General features: G+C 53.0%; 3 protein-coding genes across 5 annotated transcripts in view; 2 read left to right on the forward strand and 1 right to left on the reverse strand.

Annotated features, from left to right (window-relative positions):
• cep135 (centrosomal protein 135) overlaps positions 1–21,189 on the forward strand; it is a 133,950-nt gene that overhangs the window by 77,864 nt on the left and 34,897 nt on the right. The window lies entirely within an intron of this gene.
• ppat (phosphoribosyl pyrophosphate amidotransferase) lies at positions 273–15,715 on the reverse strand. Its single transcript, XM_088633496.1, has 11 exons — positions 15,426–15,715; positions 5,998–6,064; positions 5,494–5,700; positions 5,100–5,212; positions 4,608–4,753; positions 3,870–3,948; positions 3,493–3,644; positions 2,974–3,101; positions 2,659–2,880; positions 2,177–2,297; positions 273–2,001 (listed from the first exon to the last, which is right to left on the reverse strand). The coding sequence occupies exons 1-11, from the start codon at positions 15,551–15,553 to the stop codon at positions 1,832–1,834; spliced, it is 1,533 nt and encodes a 510-aa protein (XP_088489622.1). The 5' UTR covers positions 15,554–15,715; the 3' UTR covers positions 273–1,831.
• On the forward strand, positions 7,972–20,589 carry paics (phosphoribosylaminoimidazole carboxylase, phosphoribosylaminoimidazole succinocarboxamide synthetase). 3 transcript variants are annotated; one of them, XM_088633464.1, is made up of 17 exons: positions 7,972–8,404; positions 9,058–9,165; positions 10,153–10,539; positions 10,930–11,025; positions 11,589–11,663; positions 12,560–12,991; positions 13,456–13,524; positions 14,512–14,672; positions 16,252–16,288; positions 16,560–16,760; positions 18,138–18,316; positions 18,402–18,581; positions 18,697–18,810; positions 18,905–18,988; positions 19,551–19,731; positions 19,981–20,139; positions 20,315–20,589. In XM_088633464.1, exons 1-17 carry the CDS (start codon positions 7,987–7,989, stop codon positions 20,479–20,481), a joined length of 3,048 nt encoding a protein of 1,015 aa, XP_088489590.1. In that variant the 5' UTR covers positions 7,972–7,986; the 3' UTR covers positions 20,482–20,589. The 3 variants fall into 3 exon arrangements, with proteins under 3 accessions (XP_088489590.1, XP_088489609.1, XP_088489599.1); XM_088633483.1 differs by lacking the exons at positions 7,972–8,404; positions 9,058–9,165; positions 10,153–10,539; ... (2 more) ...; positions 12,560–12,991; positions 13,456–13,524 and having other exon boundaries at positions 14,543–14,672; XM_088633473.1 differs by lacking the exons at positions 7,972–8,404; positions 9,058–9,165; positions 10,153–10,539; ... (3 more) ...; positions 13,456–13,524; positions 14,512–14,672 and adding an exon at positions 15,990–16,145.

Here is a 21,189-nt window from a genome sequence, read left to right on the forward strand (position 1 = left end):
TAGGGTTATTGTGTGGTAGCGTTACAGTAACTACCGGCAGAAGCGGCGTGTTTTCTATAAGAGTGGCTAGCATTACACAACTACAAGGTGGACCTGAAACTTATTTTAAGCCCGTTTTTATGCAATGATTCCTTCATAAATGCACTAGGTGGTACTATAGAGTAAGCAATACGTTACGAATAAGACGTGGTAACTGTATGAGGTCCGATTTGTTTAAGTGTGTGCTGCCGATCAATTAGTCCCAAGAGTAAAAAAAAAAACTAACAAGAGGATTCAGGATTTTTAAAAGATCTTTATTCAAATTCACGTTCTTGAGCTTTTAATATTCATCTAAGGGTACAAACGGATTGTTTGGGTTTTTTATCTTAAAAACAACGTTTGCAAATTATATTGCAATATCTCTTAGGGTTCACATCCCATTTGGCAACCGACGAAAGATTTGATCAAGTTTCTGTGACTGAGGACCGTCGTCCATTAAGTATCTAAAAGGCCTCTATTCTGGAAACTTCCCACTTGTTATGAAGCAGAAGTGTAGCATATTCTGAATTTTGCATCCAAGGCAAAAAGACAATAACGGTAAATTGAACTTCTTACCCCTTGCAATTTCATAGTTATACAGATACACTGAAGCATTCATTCACAACAAATGGATGTGCCTTAATCACAGAAACTTTAACACGTTTACACATTTTTGACATTTGCAAAAAATATTTAAAAAGTTTGGCAACAACTGATGCCTATGAAACAAAGATTGCCTGTAAGCTACATTTATAGGAAATGTAACCCTTCATCTTTAAACAAAAAACATAAAAAACCGGGGCCTAGTATAAATTGTACATTACTCGGCAACACTGCTTTAAATCAAAGTCTAAAAACATTCTCTCATTTTAGCACTAACTATCCAGCAGTTACTATCAACACCTTAACCTCTTTGACACAGAGCTGGCCGTGGCATTTTTCATCCCGAACCCCAATGATTGGGACATCAAGTTATTCCCTTCCTGCAGATCTGCTTCGCCATATTAAAAGACACTGAGCAATCAATGCACTTTACTGTAGGGTCGATTGGCCTGGTATCGCATGTATATCGCGACAAGGGTGGTATCGTAAGTGCAAAAAATGTTTTCCTCAAGCATGGAGAAGAACATGAGACTTCTAATGCTTGAAAATTAGCCCCAGAGGAGTTTGTTAGTTACTCTGTGGAGTATGCATGTTCTCTCTTTCCAGGTGCCCGAGTTTGCTCCTCCCTCCTGTGGACATGCTGGCGGGGTCAGGGCAGCGCCCTGCAGTGGACAAGTGACCCGCTCAGGGCACAGTCCTGCCTCGTGCCCCTTAACAGCACTAAGCTTTGGATGCGTGGATTAAACTGGACCTCTGGTGCTGCGATAGGGTTCTGTAGGTAGGATTCGGATCCTAACAAACAGGGCCGTTTACACGGCCGCTGTCCTTTATGTTTCCAAGCGTTTCGTTAACAGTTTTGTAGGCGTGGCGGTTCCGTACTATGCAACGGACGGCACGTACAGGTAGAGGAATCCAGGAGTAATCCAGGAATACGACGGGCAGGATTTCCTGCCGACATTCCGAATAAAAGCACAACGGGCCAAAAAGAAAGTCCAGGTGAAGCAGCCGCTCCTCCGGTTAGTCTTCAAGAGGGACATTCTGGAAGTCTTTCTCACGGGAAGTTTTGCCCGCTCTCCTCTGAAAACCGGAGTCCTTGATAAAGACAGCCGTGTGCGGTAAAACAGACACAGAGCAACGCTCGCGGCTCCGATGCTCCGAGCTGCATCAGAAGTGGCAGAAGGAGCCTCTGAGCAGCGGGTGAACCCTCCCCTCACCACTCCAGCTCCACAGGGTACTTCCCGGTGAGGCAGGCCGTACAGTGGCCCCCTTTCCGGCTGGCCTTGCCGCCGATCACCGCGTCCTTCTCCTCGCGGGACGCCACGCCGCCTTGCACGGCCGCCACCAGCCCCTCGACCGAGAGGTACACCACGCTGGTCGCTCCTGCGCACGGCAAACACCCGCAAAGTCTGGTTAGAAAGTCTGCGCGCTCGCCTAGAACGCTTTCTGTTCTTTACTGGTATTAGTCAAGAGACCAGCATTGTAAGCAACAATTTTTTATACAAAGTTTTAATGTTAAACTGAGTTTTCACATCGCTTTGGAAACGATCACACTTACCGATGTATCGAGCAATGTTCTCAAACTCCGGTCTGTTGGCAATCAGCTCCTCCTTGGTTGGAATGTTGATCCCCATGTAGCACGGGAATCTTATGGGAGGCGAAGCCACGCGGATGTGAACCTGCCAGAGACAAAGCCAGTGAAACAAGCCATTCAGACTGCCATCTCTCCAGCGCACTGAGCTCTAAATAGATGGTAATGGGCACTAACGAGTTGTGGCTGTTCTGCAACGCTAGGAAAGAGAGGAAGACACACAGCTGAAGCATGCAACAGGCAAAAAGCAGAATAAGAAACCCACCCAGGCATTGTGATAATCAAGAGCACACTAATGATTCCCTCAAATGTACAGAACAGTCTCAAACGATGCTGCTTACAACACCCTGCTGTTTTCTACAGGCAAACGACTCGAATGATCCCTTTCAGAAGTCCTGCTCTGCCGTTAAACCGCCTGCAAACGCAGTATTCCGAGCCGGGCTGCTGACCTCTTTGGCCCCGGCTTCTCTGAGCAGCCGGATGATGGGAGAGATGGTGTTGCCCCGCACGATGGAGTCGTCCACGAGCACCACCCTCTTCCCCGCGAAGTTGTCCGTCAGCGCCCCGAACTTCTTGGCCACCCCCAGCTGCCGCAGCCGCGTGTTGGGCTGGATGAAGGTGCGGCCCACGTAGCGGTTCTTGCACAGCACCTCGACGTAGGGAAGCCCGGCCTGCGGGAGACAGAGAGGGGTTCACGGTCCGGTTCCGCCCAGGAGCGTGCGCTCTTGTCCGCGGTGCGGGAGGCGCCGAGGCCGGGGGCGTACCTGCTGGGCGAACCCCAGCGCGGCGGGGGTCGCGGACTCGGGGACCGTGCTGACCACGTCTGCGTCCGCCGGGGCCTCGATGGCGAGCTGGCGCCCGCACCGCTGCCGGACAGAGTACACCATCTGCCCTGCAACACACAGGATGGGCACTTTAATGCCATCGTATGGTGACGGGGGACACGTCTGCAGGAGGTCCCGTCCTTCAGACAAGACCTTGAGAAAGTCCTGACCAAACCAATCTTCTTCATTTCTACTCGTCAGCATTCGGTTGCTCGTAAAGATGTTTCCCAATTTGTATATTTTACACGATCGAGTAAACATGAATGATTATACCTGCTGATAACCATTGGAACCGAACAATAGAGCTTTCTCCCGCAATGCCTTTCCTAAATATTTCAAGTGATAATATATTTTTCCTGGATGTCTACAGAAAACAAATGTTTTGTTTGCAAGTAAATAATCTCCCAGACATTTCCAGAGGAAGAGGAGGAAAGCTAAAGAACAGCTATGGTCACTTGCCTTCAAATATCGAGTCTGGTCTCGCAAAATAAACATATTCAAATATGCAGAAGGCAGGAGGATCTCCCTCTGGTCTGGGCACAACACTCAGCGTCTTCACCCCATGCTTCGAGATCTGCACAATCTCTCCTGGCAGGACCTCACGATAATACCTGAGAGAGGAACCAAGCAGAGAACATGAGGAACCGTCTGCACAGCACAGACCTACCGAACCAGGAGGGGCAAGACAGACCTCCTCCTCACACCTAGTAAGCATCTTTCCTGGATGCAGAGGATAAAGAAATCTGTGATCCACGGCACCCAGAGGTCACAGTTTGCGCTTGTGTACTACAGAAACGTATCCTTTTCAGCAGCGGTAACCTGCTGGGAGAACCTACCGGGCTCCGATTGACTGGAAACCGCAGGATTCAGAGGAGACAACCCAGCCCTCGGTTTCCGCACTCCCTGTCTCGCCCCCTGTCCGTAGAGGAGAAGTCCACTTGGGTGATTTTGAAATGGCAACATTAACGTTAACAGTTGAGAAAACGTTACTAATGATTCGTTAATCAAAAATACCTACGAGTCTGCACACGTTGTCCATTCCGATGAAGAATAAAAATATGTTTCTCAATATGTCTTAAAAATGAAGCGTGAATACATCAAAATATTTTTCAAACATAAAATGATCCTTACAGATCGAACATTTAAGCAACACCCGTCATCACATGCAGAGCTAAGTTACCCTCTTGGACCACAGTTACTCATTTCTCTCACTGCCAAGTTCCTATCGTTTTTAATCTACCAGTTCAAAACTGGGGAGGAATCAATTTGAAAGGCAGAAAATCAGTATTCCGGGTATCTTCCTTCCTCTGTTATCTGTGCTTTTCCAAATATGTTAAAACACGATGCAAAGTTACACAAAGCTAACCTCTCAGTTCTTTCTAATTGATTTTTGTTTTTTACACACGAGATAAGCCAGCCGGACTATGCCTCGACATGAAATATTTGGGCTTTTGCTCAACCAGCTGTTATCTGCATTCTTCACTGTATTTTTTGAGGACAACAGATAAAGCTAGAACTTTCTGTCAACTACAAGTCCTTGACCTTTCCTGAAGCACAAACAAAAAAGCCGATACCTGCGCCCTGCAATCTGGAGCTGGGAACAAGGCGGCCCAGACAGAGAGGTCGATTCCCATACGGGTCACGGACCGCGTAAATAACGTCTTGGTGCATCACGAGTAAGGAGTAGGAAGTCGGCGTTTCAGTCATCAGATTCTTTATCCTGGAATACAGAAGCCATAACTCCAGTACACAACCCAAGCTAAATGTGCATCAACAAAAACAAAAGCCGTCTCCTTTTCCACCCCCCTTCCAGGCCACCAGGAGATACAGGGGTTTGGTATTTGCATTTCCAGTGTTTAAACTGAACACATTCCCTGCTTTTGACGGTTCTGTGCGTCTAGAAGTCGACTTTAGAGGCGTTTCTATAACACGCTGGATTCTGGGGCGCCCCAGGACTGGCCACTGGAAAACAGCTGTGCTGGTTCTGTGATCGCGACATACACTCCACACGGGCACAAGGCACACACAGTTCAAGAGGCTGGGGCGCAGCGGGGACGGGGACGTACCGAGCCACCCAGTCCGGGGTGTCCAGCTCCTCCATGGGCGGAGTGAGGGCCAGCAGCTGCATGATCAGCTCGCTGTCGGAGCTGGTGGACAGACCCACGCCGTGGCGCATCACCTGCGGAGAAAGCGGCGGTCAGGTGGCGCCCGGGCAAGGTCTGCCCGCGCAGAAGGACAGAACTACCCCCGAGGCCTGGACACGGTCCTCACGTCAACCGGAGCGGACAGCCCTGCTGAGCAGCAAATAGCAGCCTGTTCCAGCTGTCAAAGCAGAGGAGGCTCAGGAGCCGGGGGGGTCGTGTTTGAGAGGACGGCGGGCAGCTCCACGCCCCCAGCCCATCCAGGCCACCGGCTATCCCGCTCGAACCCGGAGCCGGGGACCAGCGGCCTGCACCTCACCTGCTTGCGCAGCTTCTGGGCGTTCACCAGCTCCCCGTTGTGGGCCACGGCGATCTTCCCGTGCAGCGTCTCCACGACGAAGGGCTGGCAGTTCTGCAGCTCCGAAATGCCCGTCGTCGAGTACCGCGTGTGTCCGATGCCCAGGTTTCCATACTCGAGCTTCTGCAGGGCCTCGGGCGGGAAGGCGTTGCTCACCAGACCCATCCCCTGAGAAACAAGGCACAAAGACAGATTCTGAAACCACCTCGCCGGACCACCGGCAGCTCGCACGACAGCCCCCTCACTCGGGGGCAGAAGAACGATCTCTTTCAGCTCAGAAATCGTACTTGACGGTCCCAGAAAGCACACCAAAATGCCTTATTCTGCAAAAATAACAACATTTGCACACAATTCATCTTCTGAAAACACACACTTACACTGTGCTTTCTTTGCATTGACTAATCCATCATGCTAGCGATTTTCACTAACCGTGGTCTTAAAAGGCGAGTCTGCAGCTCGACGTACCTTGTGTGAGTAGTACACTGGTGGGGAGGCTCCATTGCTCGTCACGATTCCAGCGCTCTCTTGTCCCCTGAAGAACAGTTCACAGACACAGACATAATTCAAAGACTTACTCATAGCGAAAACAGACGGGACAATGACCAAGAAGATGAGATGATGGTAAAACGCTGGAGTCTCCTGTTCGACCGCAGGGTCGGCGGTTGTGGGGATGTGGAGGGGGATGTGTTTTCTCGGAGAGCGGGGAGAAGCTGGTAGCACGAAGCCGATAGCGTGCCGATTCAGGTCAAGGGCAGAGAGAAGACGGAATGAAATCTTGCAGACACGCCAGCCTCTGGAACAAGGATCCCACCCTTGTTTTAATGAGCTGCTGAGCTTTCGCTTGTTTTGCAGATTTAGCAGGGCCAATACCGTGTAAAAAAACCTTTCAGGCAAGAGCTGTGTCCATCACAATGCTCGGCCAAGGTCAGGTCACTTTTCTGTGACTCCGGCCTGCAAGGAGTGGAGACCGTCTGCTGCTCTGATCTCCTGGCTGCATGCAAACAGACCGGGAGGGTGGGCTGCCGACAGCTCGAGAGGGTCTTTCACACCTGTGTAGAGCAGCGCGTAGCGTGCGCTGATGAGAGACGCAGGACCACTGCTCCTTGCAATGAGTTAAGGGTAGCTACATATAGAAAAGAAAGAGCATGCTCAAGTACCCTAGATATAATAAATGACTGCTGAAAACAGAACATATTTTTCTGCTTAACAAAATTCAGTACATTAACCATAAAATTCCAAGAGTATGTAATTCTTACTACGATTCAAGTGCAGGGAAAGTCCAGTATTTATGACCAGTTGAAGTCCAGTATTAAATTCCCCTTTAGCAGATTTTTTCCGTTAAGTCCGAATTCCGTAAATCAGAGAGTTCACTGTATCAATTTACAAGCGTTACTAAAGACGAGACAAGGAAGTGGTTGCTGAAACGGACACTGACATCTTACAGCAGAGGAGAGCTTCTGAAAGGCCCAAGCAGGGAATTCTGGATGGACGAGTTCAGGAACCTCCTCGCGCACAGCGGCACAGCAGTGTGGAACAGACTACCGCCACGCTGGCTCCATTCATGAAACAGCTGGGCGAGATGTTCACATTCATTCACTACCAAACAGGGTGAAATGGCCTCGTCTGTAACCTTTATGTTTCATTGATTTCTGGGCACAGGACTAGTGGATTCCCCGATGACATAATAACTGATACATAATCAGCATAAATTCATTACAATGATAAAGACCACTAAACAGGTGTGAAGTACAGTACGAGGACAGTTAATTTCATACTCAGAGATTTCTAAATTATTGCACGGACAGCTCCAATCACTATTTATTTTAAAAAGCAGAAATGTCCTGTTTTAGTCAGTATGTGTAATGATTTTCTGCAAGAAATCTTGATATCCTCCATGCATCTTGGATACTCTTCGTTAACCCGGAACTACCAGATGTCAAAGTGTTTGCAAAGACACACTGCAAGCCTGCTTTCACTCACAAGCAGATTCCCGACAGAGCACAATAAACAGCTCGAGAGCTGCAATGGCCCTCTCAAACTCGGACTTAAACTACTCCTGATGTAAAGAAGGTTCCTTAGGCTTGGGTGCCTTTTCAGGCTTCTAAAAAAAACACTGAGCTGCCGAGCCCTTCAGCCACCCCGTCTTAAGGAGTTTCACAAAGGAAGTAAAAAGAAAAGCTGCTCATTGTTCGCTCAAGCTGCACTGGCAAGAGCTTGGAGCGTCACTTGTAAAACATTTGCTTCGGAGTTGCCTTATTTGGAAAGAGCCTGCACTGCAGCCTGCTCACCAAGCTGCTTCTCCGATTACACGTTTCCCCCTCCCCCTACGCAGCTTAAGCCAGTAACGAAGCTCCTTTCAGCTGCGCGAGCGCTCACTGACAACCAGCCGTCTGGTTGCCTCAGCAACTAGGTGGCACAGGGGAGGGAGATAACTGTTTCCAGGTCATTTTGAACATGGAGTGCGGAGCAGGGAAGCACTGGACTGAAGAGGAGGTGAAAGCCCTCTTAACCGTGTGGTCGGAGAGGAACATTCAGAGATATCTCCACGGGGCAACCAGGAATAAAGCCATGTTCATATACATCTCCAGCAGGCTGCAGGACTTCGGCGTCTTTCGGGACTGGAAACAGTGCCGGGCCAAATACAAGAACCTGAAGTATGAGTACCGAACCGTGAAGCACGCCCACTCATCGGGCGACCTCGGGAAGTCCATGAAGTTCTTCCTGGAGCTGGACGCCATCCTGGCCGGGGAGGCTGCATCCCAGGCCCCGGACGAGGAGGAGGAGGAGGAGGAAGAGGAGGACGGAGCGCGCGCTAACTCCGCGAGGGTCAGCGAGGAAGAAACCCGGTCCAGCTCGGACGTGGCTCATGCAGGTAACTCGCAGGCAGCGCTCAAATGAAGTCACCCAGAGGAGTAGAGGGACTTAAACCCTTGCTAACAAATACAACACTGAATTTCAGCTAGGATATCGACACCCTAAGAAAGTGATCTTGAACTCCACAGGGCCCAACAGTGTACATCTGAAACCCACCTCTGCATCTATTATCTTCATTTCAACCACAGGGGTGTGGCCTGCCTAGCAGGGCTCTTCGCCTGGTCCTCCAACCACCAGAGCAGCAAGTGCTGGCCAGATTATGACCTCACAGGGTAATAGCATTACTCCCTGATCCCGGACCAGCAGGGCTTTACTTCCACACTATCACTTTCTTCCGCTAAGCCAGAGTCGAAATGCTCGGCTTCCGCCGGCAGCATACGCTTCCCTTAAAAAGGGATTTTTCTTCCAGCAAAATACAGGTGAAAAGGCCTTGTTATCGCTGGACACATTTACCATGTTTGAAACCATGAGACCCTAGTGCTGCCTAAAATCACACCAGCTCCACAGACAAGAGGCTTCAGCTGTGCCCCTGTAGCCAGGAAAGCAGGAACGCAACAACACTATACGTCACCTCTGATAGGCTACTGAACCGAAATGCACCTTTTGGTTAATTTTGTTGTTTTTTTTTTTCACAATCTAAACAAACTCCAGAAGTGGGGGAGATCTGCGTGGCTCTGGAAGAGGACGACCTCAGCATGACCTCAGATGACCTGCTGCCACGCCCGGCAGTGAAGGCCAGCAGCGGCGCACCTGGCCCAGGTAACCGAGCGGCACGGGGCGCACGCCAGCCGAACTCGCCTGGGCGGCACTGGCTCATACAGGACCGCCATTTGTCTCCGCTGAGCAGATCTGATCTCTGGGTTCAGGTAAAAAAAATATATTTCAATAGGTCGAAACATTCTGGAAAATACAAACAGGAAGATCCTAACACTGATCTCTCTCCCCCCGTCGCTCGCCATGCCATATAATCCTCGTTTTAATGCTGAAATCGATAGAACTCAACTCTTCAAACACACATAAAGTAGGGGGCTCAAAAACTAGCCAGAACGCAGTCTCTTCTTTTCCTTTCAGCGTGAAATAAACCTTCACCTGTTACTTCGCGGCCTACGCACGCTGAGGCAGCTCGCTGCTTGAACTACTTTATTAGAACCCCCTGTAGTGGAGCAGAACATGTTTCTGCCACAGAATTAAAAAAAACAGACTTCCTGTGGGATGTGAAGGTCTGGAACAGGCTACGACGCCAATCTGATGAAGCCGAAACGCTAGTTTCTTTCAAGAACAGCAGGGATCGATGAGCCACTAACTAACCCCTCTAACACGGGCCTAATCTCGTTCATAACCCGATGTTCTGCGTGATCTGGGAGATGGTTCTGTGTGGTCGGTATGAGTGCAGACTCGCATGGTGCACATCAGCTGTGTCTTACAGGAAAGGCGCCAAGGAGCACAGATCAGGGTGCCGGACTCATAACCAAAAGGTCGAGGGTTAAAATGCCATGCAGGGGTCCGGTCAGGGGCTGTTGGTACCTCACAGCAAGGGCCTCCACATGTCAGGAGAAGGACACGCTGTGCGAATGGGAACGTTAGCCGCTGTAGATAAAAAGTTTTTTTTTTAATTCCGTAGAGACGGAAGAGCCTGTAAAACCGGGCAAGGTCTGGGATGACGTCGGTGTCGATCAACGTCACCGTACAGAATCCCTCTCGTCACCTCTCCAGCCACAGCCCAACCTGCCCCCCCCTCTGTCGCAGGCAGCCGCCCCCCCCGGGGGGTGGCCTTCATCCCGCCCGTGGCCACCGAGGGAGGGAAGCACTGGACGGACGACGAGGTCCGGGCCCTGCTGTACGTCTGGTCAGACAGGAGGGTCCAAGCCCAGCTGGAGGGGGCCGCGCGGAACCGGAGCATCTTCCAGGAGATCGCCCGGCGGCTGCAGAGGTTCGGGATCGAACGCGACTGGAAGCAGTGCCGGACCAAGTACAAGAACCTCAAGTACGAGTACAAGACCGCCAGGAGCTCCCAGGGCTCGGGCAGCGCGTGGAAGAACATGAAGTTCTTCAAGGAGGTGGAGTCCATCCTGGAAAACAGGCCGCTGGAGCAGCTGGGCCAGACGCAGGACCGGGGAATGGACTTCAGTGAAGGTAAAGACGCCGCTTCCACCTGCTGTGGAGAGATCGCACGCCCTCCCTCCTGCCCTCCCCGCCACGCCGGCTAGATGCAGGGGCGCCCCCTGGCTGCCCCAGCATGCACTGCGTCGGGCTGGGGCCTCTCCCAGCGCCCAGCCACTCTCGCCCGCTTAAACACTCACCCGGGCTTTCAGAGCATCCTCCACGGGCAGCTGTGTCCAGATGTGCGTGTGTGTGCGTGTGGGGGGGGGCACAGCTGCACAGTACTGCCCCCTGCATGGCAGCAAGGGGGATCCACCTGTTACCCAACACCCCGATATTTAAAAGGCAAGGCAGGCCTTGTTCAATGTTTTTCATAACTTTTGCCAAACGTGTAAGGAACACTTCTGTTCTCCTGCGGCACAGAGGAAGACAGCCCAAGGCTGGACGAAACGGACACCTTCAGCACCAACTCCGAGGAGCCTGTCATCCCATGTATCAAAAAGGAGCCACAGGACGCCGGTACAGTCATTTCAAATAATACCTTCGACAGTTTAGTACTTCTCTGATCTCTGAAGTACATCAGTGTGCTGTTACACCACCTAGTGGTTTAGTGTTTATTTTAAATGAAATTGAAAATAAGTTCCGGCACAGTAATTCTATAGAGATGAATAAAATAAGAAATTGATCATGAATTGGTTCGTTGTGTGTGTGGGGGGGGGCCGGTGTGTCTGCAGGATCTCCAGGTCAGCAGCCGGAGAGCTGGGAGAAGGGAATAAGGTGGGGAATGAAGCCGTCTGTGAGCTCACGCAAGTTGTGTGGATCCCAGTCAGACTGAAAACCCCAGACTGTAGCCCCACTGGTCCCCCCGGGACCCAGACAGGGGTCCCCGATACATCACCCAAGCAACCGCAACTGAAGATAACATTTCTAAGAACTGAGACGAATGACAGCAACTTCTTATCCTAGAGGGACAAGGTTCCATTCATCATCCTAATGAAGCCAAGCACTCCGCAGGTCTTAAACAGCTTTCTGTGGCACAAAAAGTGATTTTGCAAATAAAACGTTTCTTTTTCCTCCGTTAGATGAGGATGCAGTTAGTTGCACTTCTGAAGACCACACAATCCTGAGCACATGGAAGAGGCTAATGAAAGATGCAGGTAAGCCGATACAAAATAAACTAATTGCTGTTACCATTGTGCATTTTCGTACATACACAAGCACAATTCCTCAGATGTTATACAATACCGTTCAATAACACTACTTTTAACCCACACTATTTCGAAGTTTATAGAAGAAAATGATGTTAGAAGTGAGTATCATGACAATATATTAATGCTAAATGTTTCACATTCTCTGCATATATATGCCATCCAAAAATGTAATACTTTGATACTTAGAAGTGCAAAAGATTTAACTTTGATCATACAGCACATGCTGTATTTTAATAGGAGCTGCTGTACTTATTGAGAGCTTGGTTTAAAAAAAAACAGCAGTCAGTATTCATGGCTGACATTTAGAGACAGCACCTTACTACTGCCAATAAGTATATCAGCAAGCACCAAAATCATTGGATTTCTACTCAAGGTACACAAAGGCGTCTTTTCACAACAATTATCTGCAACTCCACAAAAAGCACAAAAAAACACTTTTTCAAGATCGGACAGATTCCAAACCAGAGAATCTCTGGTTTATACCACCTAAGCGATCCACAATTCCAAACCCCTTTCTTAAACGAGCCCCCACAGACTGCATTTCAACAGCGAGATGAGGCAGCCCAGACACCCAAAACCCTCTGTGAGAAGACCTGCCTCCTGTCCTGAACTGTCCCCGGGCCTCTCGGTCACTCCTGGACTTGAACCCGGGCCACAACGTCCCTAGTGTTTCAAGGGTCAGATCCCTCAATCCCCGCAGGCCAGGCAGTAGGCCTGCTTCCCGCCTCTACTCGATACACACAGCCCCCAGAATAGCCAACCGGCTTCCCGAGAGGCGTTGTCAGGGCGACAGGCAGAACCCGAATGCGGCGCGGTCAGGTGACGCTCTCGTTCGTCCCCAGACGACAGGCCGCCGCCCGACCGGGCTCTGAACCAGTTCCGGGTCATCACGGTCAACGACTCCGGCATCGGGAGGAACTGGAGCGACGACGAGGTCAGGGCGCTGATCCTGGTCTGGTCCGACGAGGGCATCCGGCAGCAGCTGGAGGGCGCGACCCGGAACAAGGACATCTTCCTGCAGATCTCCCGCCGGCTGCTGCGGGCCGGCGTCGACCGGGACTGGAAGCAGTGCCGCACGAAGTACAAGAACCTGAAGTACGTGTACCGGGCGCTGCAGAGGGGCCGCGGCCCGCGCGGAGACCCCCGGAGGGTCATGCGCTTCTACGACGAGGTGGACTCCATCCTGCGGCGCGCGGGCGGCCCGGGCGGGGCGGGGCGCGAGGAGGTCACGGGTGCCCCCTCGAGGCCCGGCTCCGGGGCGGACAACAGCCCAGGTGGGTACCGCCTCTTGGCTGGACACAGTCCACCACACAGCCGGCCCGCTCAGAGCGGGAAAGTTCCTGAACACACGCCAGGTCCGAGAACAGGCCCTCTGCACAGCCCCCCAAGGCAAAGCCCACCGGCTCGCTGCAGCCGCCACCCAGACGTGCCAAAGTGCAGCACTTCCAAAGGCAGGAGGTTATGCGTCTGCTTTAATCCCACAGGATCCCACAGCACTTCGCCTACAGGAGGGGACCCACGTCTTCCATGAGGGAAGCACACGTTTCCTGAACTGCTGCCCTGCACGTGTCGGAGTGTAGTTATTTATGCACTGCGGCATAGAATTCTCTTTTTCCTGGTGCACTTCCTGCAGAAACCCTAAGCGAAGCCGTTTTTAATCAAAATATGAGTATTTAAACAGTGTGACTGTTCCCGGTTTGGAGTGGCTCCTCAATTCCTATTTTATTATTTTCAACAGATGAAGAAGAGCCCGGCGCTCAAGCCGAAAGTTTGCCCACCAAGGGAATCAAGAGAAAGGCCAAAGAAGGTGAGACCGACCATCTTGCGTTCCGATTTATCAGAGGAATGTCTGTGACCTATCGGCCTGACTGCTGTTGCGACCCTTTTCACAATCCCCAGCACAAAGCGGAGCCTGCATCTTATGATCACAGGCAAAAGTCGAAAAAAAGTCAGCATGTGAAGAATCCAAGGAATATCGCCGCGTAACACCCGTCTACTGGCCACAGCCATGCCGTTGAGTTTCAGACGCCTTCAAGGGAAGTAATGGTGGATCTATAACCAGAAGGATGAGCTATTAAATCCGACAGTGCACTTTTGAGAAAAACTATATTTTTCCCGACGAAGGACCAGCGGTCCTTGCTGGCTTGTTACCCGAGCCGGTCGGTGTTTTGCAAGATGCCCGCTTCTGCAGCCTCTCACCCCGCCGACCTCTGAACCCCCCCTCCCGGGATTCCACCTTCCTCCCCCTCCGTGATTATTTCCTTTCAGGACCTCCTCCATTGGCTCTCGGATTCCAGCCCTTCACACCTCTCCCCTTGTCCCTGCTGGGGCCCCCTGTCCGCAGGTCTCTGCGCCCCACACACCGGGAGGGCCCCGGGACTGCGTCCCAGCGAGCCATTAGCGCTGCTGATGCGTCTCCGGGGAGACGGGCCATCGAGCTGAATGGGCGATCAGTGCGCCCAGGCCCCTCCGGCGACTTGACCGCTGACATTCCTCCACCTAAACCCTGTATCGCTCGGGTATTTCGCCAGAACAATGGCGTTACCCCCCAGGTGCCGATTCACGGTGCAAGAGAAACACTCAATTCGAGTGCAGAGCGGGCCCTTAGGCCATTAAACGTTTCTGACCACACCGGGAGATAGCCCGTCTGCGGACGATGGTATACAACGCGGGTTGGTTGTAAAGTTACAACCTAACTTCATGCACATTTAAAAAAAAAACCGCCCATGCACTGGAAGCTCACGTCTAACCGGTATTCCCAGCTGCAGCGAGCCCACTGTATTTTATCTTTCAGAGCTGCCCCTCTCACCCAGGAAATGTCCGTCCAGACGGGACACCGCACCGCCGGACCCCCGGCCCCGCTGCAAGGAGGAGCGGGCCGAGACCGGCACCCCGACCATTCAGATCGGCTCCGTCTGCTCCATCGCACCGTCCCCCCGCTCCGCACCGGCCAAGGTCTGTGGGCGGGTCTGCGCGCCGTGGGCTCCACTTCTCTCACGCACACCGAGTCTCCCCCCACGCTAAATCCAAACCCCACAGAGTCTGAGCCCGTCAGCACCTTATCTACCTCAGACATAACTGTCTGGAAAGACTAGAGCTGTGCAGGGACACCGGTTGACTCCGGTTATTGGGAAGCGCAGAAAGACGCTTAATCTCCATGCTAAACGATAAAGGAAAAACAAGCCAGCGCATTCCAGGGTTACAGCCAGCCATGTCAATGGGCGTTAAAGACATCTTAGTAACGTGCACCCAACATCTGGCGTCTGCGACTGCGGCCGAGGTACACCGCTGGGCTCGGTTCGCCGCTCTGTCGCCGGACCGCGGGCAGAAACTCGCCGGTTTGAACACGCAGGAGGGGAAACACTCCTGCAACGGAGAACGTTTCCCCCCTGGAAAACGGGACAGGAACCGCCCGCGCCACCGGGGACTAGTCCCTCGGAGTTACACCCTGCGACCCACCTCGCTCTCCCACCCTTTTTTATTTGCGGGAGTTCTGGTCTTGATTTTAAAGAGCCTGCACCCTTGCCGTTCAGCGAGTCGCCGAGAAATAAAAAAACAAACAAACAAAACAACAACAACTTCTGCCCCAGCTGTTAGCCTAAACGGCACCGTTTGCGCACTCGCCAGAGGTGCACCTATCTGCGCGTCCCCGGGGGACCTCTGTACTCGCACATCACTCCACGTGGACCCGCGGGGGTCCGGGCTCACCTGTGCTGCAGCGCCACCAGCCCCAGCGTGATCACCTGGGCCACCTCCAGCTCCGTGGGCCACTCGCCCGCCGCCACGCAGCCGAACACCCCGCACTCCTCGCGTATCCCCAGCTCCTCGAACTCCATCGCGGCGGCTCGGCTCCCACTCCCACTCCCACTCGCGCAGAACTTCCCCGCGGCCGCGCACGTGGTGTTGGTGGTGGTGCTGCTGCTGCTGCCCGGCTCGACCACTCGCGAGGGGACGGAGGGGAAGATCTGCGCGCAGCCACACGCCGGCGGCCGCTTTAAAAACCTCCCCCCCTCTCTCTCGCCGGGACAGTGCAGGGCCTGCCTCCCGTGACGAAACCCACAGAGACGGCTCTTCACGGGAATGCAAATAATAGGCCTTGGTTGTTTTTTTTTAAAAAAAGCTTAAAAGTCAAGATACCCCCCGAGGACGGAATATGGTACACCCTCCCCCCGTTTGCATGTGACGCGAAAGACAAAAGAAAGAGCAACTTTGCTTCAGCCGGGGAAACTTCTTGCGTGGGTTCGGGAAGCGTGTCTGCGGAATTGCAGCACTTTTTTTTATTGAAAAAAAAAAAAGGCCCGACACACGTGAGGTAGGGGGCGTATCTGCCCCGGTTATAGACGTGCGTGCGAAGTTGCCCCGGACTCGTTTGGAGAACTTGGCGTCTTTCTGTCCTGTCGGTGCCCGGAGTCCCTCGCCGTGTCTGAAGTATGTTCCCCCGCCACCGTCAGACGTTTAATCTCTGCTTTCGATCCGTAAGGCGGTTGCAAACGCAAGCAGGGCTAACGCGTGATATGATTTGATTTTTTTGCAGGTACAGAAGCTGCGCTCTGATATGGCGACTGAAACAGGTAATTTCCCCCTCTTCAAAACGCTTTCTAACTTTCTCACGTTGCTTCGAGAGCATGCCGAGTAAACCCTTTGTGAGGCTGGGTACTCTCTAGCGGGCAGCTCAGATAAGGGCTTTAACGTGCCAGTTTTGTTACGGTTAGAAGCAAGTTTTCCTCTAGATAGGGAAATGAAGCTGCTATTATCAGCGGTCTTCGCATGCGGTTTTCCCCGCTGTTGTCTGAACAAGCGATTTCAAGTTCACGGAAAGGAGCGGGCGTTGTGTGCCTGCAGAGCTGCCGCCGCTGGGCCAGAAGCTGAGCGAGGGCAAGACGAAGCAGATCTACGAGCTGCCCGACCTGCCGGGCCATGTGCTGGTGCAGTCCAAGGACCAGATCACCGCCGGCAACGCCGCCAGGAAGGACCAGCTGCAGGGCAAGGCGGCGCTGGCCAACGGGACGACCTGCTGCGTGTTCCGGCTGCTCCAGGAGGCGGGTACGGGCTCTGCTCTGCCGTGTCCTCGGCCCCGTTGCGTGAAACGCGGTTCGCCGAAGGGCTGGGGGGGGGTCTTGGTTTGTACGGTTTAAAACGCGTCAGTTGCGCACGCAGCGTTGTACTAAAGGAGTCCGGGTACAGTGGGGAGCTGCGTCAGACTGCAGAGGAACAGGTCTTGGGGTTCATTTATTCCATTCTGAAAGATAAAAGAAAAGAGAGACCGTGTTTGGGCTGTGTTAAAGCCTTCTTCACAGCCAAACATTGTCGTCTCTCCTTTTCCTTTTAGCATGGAATAAACCATGACTTGTTTTACTGAAATGTGTTTCCATCCAACTAGCAGAGCATAAGTCCTCTCTAACTGGACCAACGAGCCCTCTGTGACGAAACACGAACTCGTTTGCTGTTTTTTTTTACCTCGCACAGGGCAAAGGCTGTAGGCTCTCAGATAAATGTCTTTATGTCCTCATTAACCCCTCTGTTGATCCCGCAAGGGACAGCGAATTTAAACTCTTGCCTGTCCACGCGTAAAACCAGAGAGCGGACACAAGTAGAAACTGTGGGTGGTGGTGGGTGAAAACTGAATACAGGAGACCCTTCATTACACAAAGGGATGCGGGAGAGGGGAACAAGCTGCCCAGCCATGTTGTTCAAGCCGATAACCTGGAGATTCCTGGGATCGATTAGCTACTCGCTGTTAAACAGGCTAGATGGGCTGAATGGCCATCATTATGTTCTTACTTGGTCTTGGGAGAAGCGTGTGGCTGTTGAGTGTTACTGCTTCTCCTCTCCGTGAGTCTTTGGCGAGGGGTTGTGTGAGGGAGAATCGGTCTCTTGAAGGATGTTTCACGGGGCTGCTGAAGGATGGCTTTTATTGGACAAAGCATCATTTCTTTACACTGGAGTTTTGAAAAGTGGCTGGTTCAGTTGGAGTCTCAACTCCAAAAAGCAAGAGTTTCAATGACTTCCCAGTCTTGTTAGAGCTGCTGTGTAACTCAGCTGCCTTGACGTGTCAAGTGCCGTGCCCACAGCAGGGGGACAACCCCCAGTCCAGATTCAGCAGGGTTTAGGGGGCCTCATTTAAATCGTCCACCCGCCCAGAGGAGTCCGAGCTCTCGTGTTTCGAGTCTCGTCGCGGGAGCAGGGTGCCAGGGCAGGCCCCCCCTTGCCCTGCGGGGGTCCAGGTGCTCGTGAGCTTCTGACCGAGCGCGGCCAGCGCACAGGCCGGGCTCCGGCTCGAGCCGCGACCTTCGGATCTCCCCCGAACCTCGGAAGAGACGCGGGTTCCTCAGTCGTGCCAAAAAAGGGGGGTTCAGACCCCCACCCACCCCCACCCCGAGTGGGCGCGGATGTCCGCTGACCCGCTCTCTGGCCGTGCAGGGGTCCGGACGGCCTTCGTGAGGCAGCACTCGGACACGGCCTTCGTGGCGGCCCGCTGCGAGATGGTCCCCATCGAGTGGGTGTGCCGGCGCGTCGCCACGGGCTCCTTCCTCAAGAGGAACCCGGGGGTCAGCGAGGGCTACAGGTTCAACCCGCCCAAGCTGGAGCTCTTCTTCAAGGTGAGGCGCCCCGCGTCCGCCGGGCCTGCGCCGCCGAGAGAGGCCCCCGCCGGCGGGCTCACGCCGCGTCTCGCTGTGCCCCCAGGACGACGCCAACAACGACCCGCAGTGGTCCGAGGAGCAGCTGCAGGAGGCCCGGTTCTGCTTCGCGGGCCTCGGCGTCGGCCGCTGCGAGATCGACATCATGAGCCGCACGACCGTCGCCATCTTCGAGATCCTGGAGCGGGCCTGGGACACGCAGGGCTGCACCCTGGTCGACATGAAGGTAAGGGATCTGCCGGGGTGTGGGGAACCCCCGAGCACGCAGAGACCCATTTCACAGCTCGCCTCCTCTTTGTATGCAGTCCTATGACCTCTCCTTTCCCACCGCCCGCCTGCAGGTGGAGTTCGGCGTCAACGTGACGACCAAGGAGATCGTGCTGGCTGATGTCATCGACAATGACTCGTGGAGGCTGTGGCCCTCGGGGGACCGCAGCCAGCAGAAGGACAAGCAGGTGCTGGCTCCTATCTGGGGGCCGAGCTTTTCGCCCTTTTCTGATAGGGACAGCTTTGTTGCAATTTGCTTGTTTGTTTTCTGTTTTGCTCCAGGTGTACAGAGATCTGAAAGAAGTCACCCCTGAAGCAATGCAGATGGTGAAGAGAAACTTCGAATGGGTTTCTGAAAGAGTCAAGGTAGCGTTCACGAAGTCAGAGGGAGCTTTATCTACAACGTGTTTTTTATGGAGAATTAAGTAGGATGTAGCAATTTTAAATTCGAGATTCTATATCAAGAACCAGCTGACAGAATTCACGATCCGTTAAATCTAATTTGACACACAGCTTGGAAAAATGCTGATTTTATATAGATGCCGCAAACTGTGGAATTATGTAAATAATTTCCCAAACAGTTATTTTAGGGTTCTTTTTCTTCCTGCTCCACCGCAGAAACTGTAAAAAAAAAAAAAAAAAAAAAAGCTGGCTGATTTTTGTTCGAGTAGACAGACGTTGATTAAAGGCTCTAATTGAGGTCACGCTGACAGAGGCACATGATGTGTGCCACGCTCTGCTCATTCTGCTTTTAGAGGACATGTGACTGTGGGATGGCAGCCTCTTCCACACCACTTAAAAATTCGCCACACTTACTTTGCATAATGTTATAGATCCCTGTGTTTCTGAGAAACCCAAACTGCGAGTTGCCCTGGACGGGGGCAGATGGATGTGGCCTGGGCGCTGACGGGCTCGTGTCTCCCCACAGCTGCTGCCGGAGAGCCGCGCCGGCGGCCGGGTGGTGGTTCTGATGGGCTCCACCTCCGACATGGCCCACTGCACCAAGATCCGGAAGGCCTGCGAGGGCTACGGGGTCCCCTGCCTCCTGAGGGTCACCTCCGCTCACAAGGGCCCCGACGAGACCCTGCGCATCAAGGCCGAGTACGAAGGTAGGGGGCACGCGGGGTACTTCCTGTGGAGGGCGGGAGGGGGCTCTCTTCCGCCTCCTTGTGTGCGAGAGTGGAGGAGCGAGGCGCTGGCGTGTCCTCGCTGGGGAATGGGGGGGCGGGAGGCACGCACCGCGGGAGAGAGGAGCGGCTCTGGAGCGCCCGCATCTCGCGTCGCAGCGGGGGGGGGCGCACGGAGCCCCCGCTGTGTGTCACACCGGTAACTTTCCGGCGCCGTCTCTCCCCCCCCAGGTGACGGCGTGCCCACCGTGTTCGTGGCTGTGGCCGGCCGGAGCAATGGCCTGGGCCCCGTCATGTCGGGGAACACCGCCTACCCGGTCATCAACTGCCCGCCGGTCAGCCCCGACTGGGGCGCCCAGGACATCTGGTCGTCTCTCAGGATGCCGAGCGGTAAGGCTTCCGGCGGGGGGCTCTGGGGTGGGAGGCCTGTTCTGACATCACAGCTCTCAAGATGCTTCACGGTTGGCCGGGCAAACGTCTCTTTAGAGAAGAGACGAGCATGGGTGGACCTCCCAGGTGTGCCGGCGGTACCGTTTCCGTTTCTCAGCTCTCGTGTCTCCTGCAGGTCTAGGCTGCAGCACGGTCCTCTCGCCCGACGGAGCCGCACAGTTCGCCGCTCAGATCTTTGGCCTGACGGACCACCTGGTTTGGGCTAAACTGCGCGCCTCCATGTTGAACACCTGGGTCTCCCTGAAACTGGCCGACAAGAAGCTGCAGGAGTGCTCCCTTTAAAAACGAGGTCCTCCAGAAGTTTCTATCTTACAGCACTCGAGTCTCCGTCAGCCTCACAAATACTACTGGATACCATTCCAAAATTAAAGCATTTGTTTTCAAACAAAAGTCTGGTTTCTCCATGGTACTCTTTTTCATCTTTGGAAATCTCACTTAAACCCTAAATTGAGAGGGCATGATTAAATATGCATTGGAATTAACGTTAATTTGGTCCCAAGAGAGGGTCACATTGTTTCAATGAGACTAATGTCATAAATGTTAACTTGTTAAACGAGTTCCAGCCAAGTCACCAGGATTCAATTGGAAGAGACAATCTGACCTGCTAGGAAGAATGTTAAGCTGCCCTTCTGTGCGTTTGCCCTTATCAGGAATGTGCAAGAGCTATATCTTGTATACAGGTTCGGGCAGGAGGGATGCGAGGTGTGTTCAGTGTCGTCAGGGCTGCCCAACTCCAGTCCTGTTGGTTTTCATTCCCGGTCGGCTCTGGATGACCCAGTCAAAGCAATCCAGTCAGTCTTCCCAGCTGTGAGGGACCTGTTCATTGCAAGAGCCTTGTAAAATCTCCAGGCCTGGATCTGGACACTGCTGCTGTAGGTGGTTGTGTCCTACAACAGTGAAACAATAATTTGCCTTTTCAGCCCTTTGGTCTTGTGCTACAAGTCTGATTTCCACAGCAGACCTGATTGGTTTTCCATAAGTGGCAACTTC

This window comes from Lepisosteus platostomus, chromosome 1 (assembly GCF_059453375.1).
Source record: "Lepisosteus platostomus isolate fLepPlt1 chromosome 1, fLepPlt1.hap1, whole genome shotgun sequence".
NCBI classification, from domain to species: domain Eukaryota; kingdom Metazoa; phylum Chordata; class Actinopteri; order Semionotiformes; family Lepisosteidae; genus Lepisosteus; species Lepisosteus platostomus.

Bases quoted from the DNA above. Each gene is read 5' to 3' on its own strand.
- paics (XM_088633464.1), top strand. From the start codon at position 7,987: ATGGAGTGCGGAGCAGGGAAGCACTGGACTGAAGAGGAGGTGAAAGCC. The intron at 8,405-9,057 runs GTAACTCGCAGG...AACAAACTCCAG, and splicing joins CTCGGACGTGGCTCATGCAG to AAGTGGGGGAGATCTGCGTG. The intron at 13,525-14,511 runs GTGAGACCGACC...TTTATCTTTCAG, and splicing joins CAAGAGAAAGGCCAAAGAAG to AGCTGCCCCTCTCACCCAGG.
- ppat (XM_088633496.1), bottom strand. From the start codon at position 15,553: ATGGAGTTCGAGGAGCTGGGGATACGCGAGGAGTGCGGGGTGTTCGGC. The intron at 5,701-5,997 runs GTACGTCGAGCT...CTTGTTTCTCAG, and splicing joins CAGTGTACTACTCACACAAG to GGGATGGGTCTGGTGAGCAA. The intron at 2,881-2,973 runs GTACGCCCCCGG...TGTCTCCCGCAG, and splicing joins CGCTGGGGTTCGCCCAGCAG to GCCGGGCTTCCCTACGTCGA.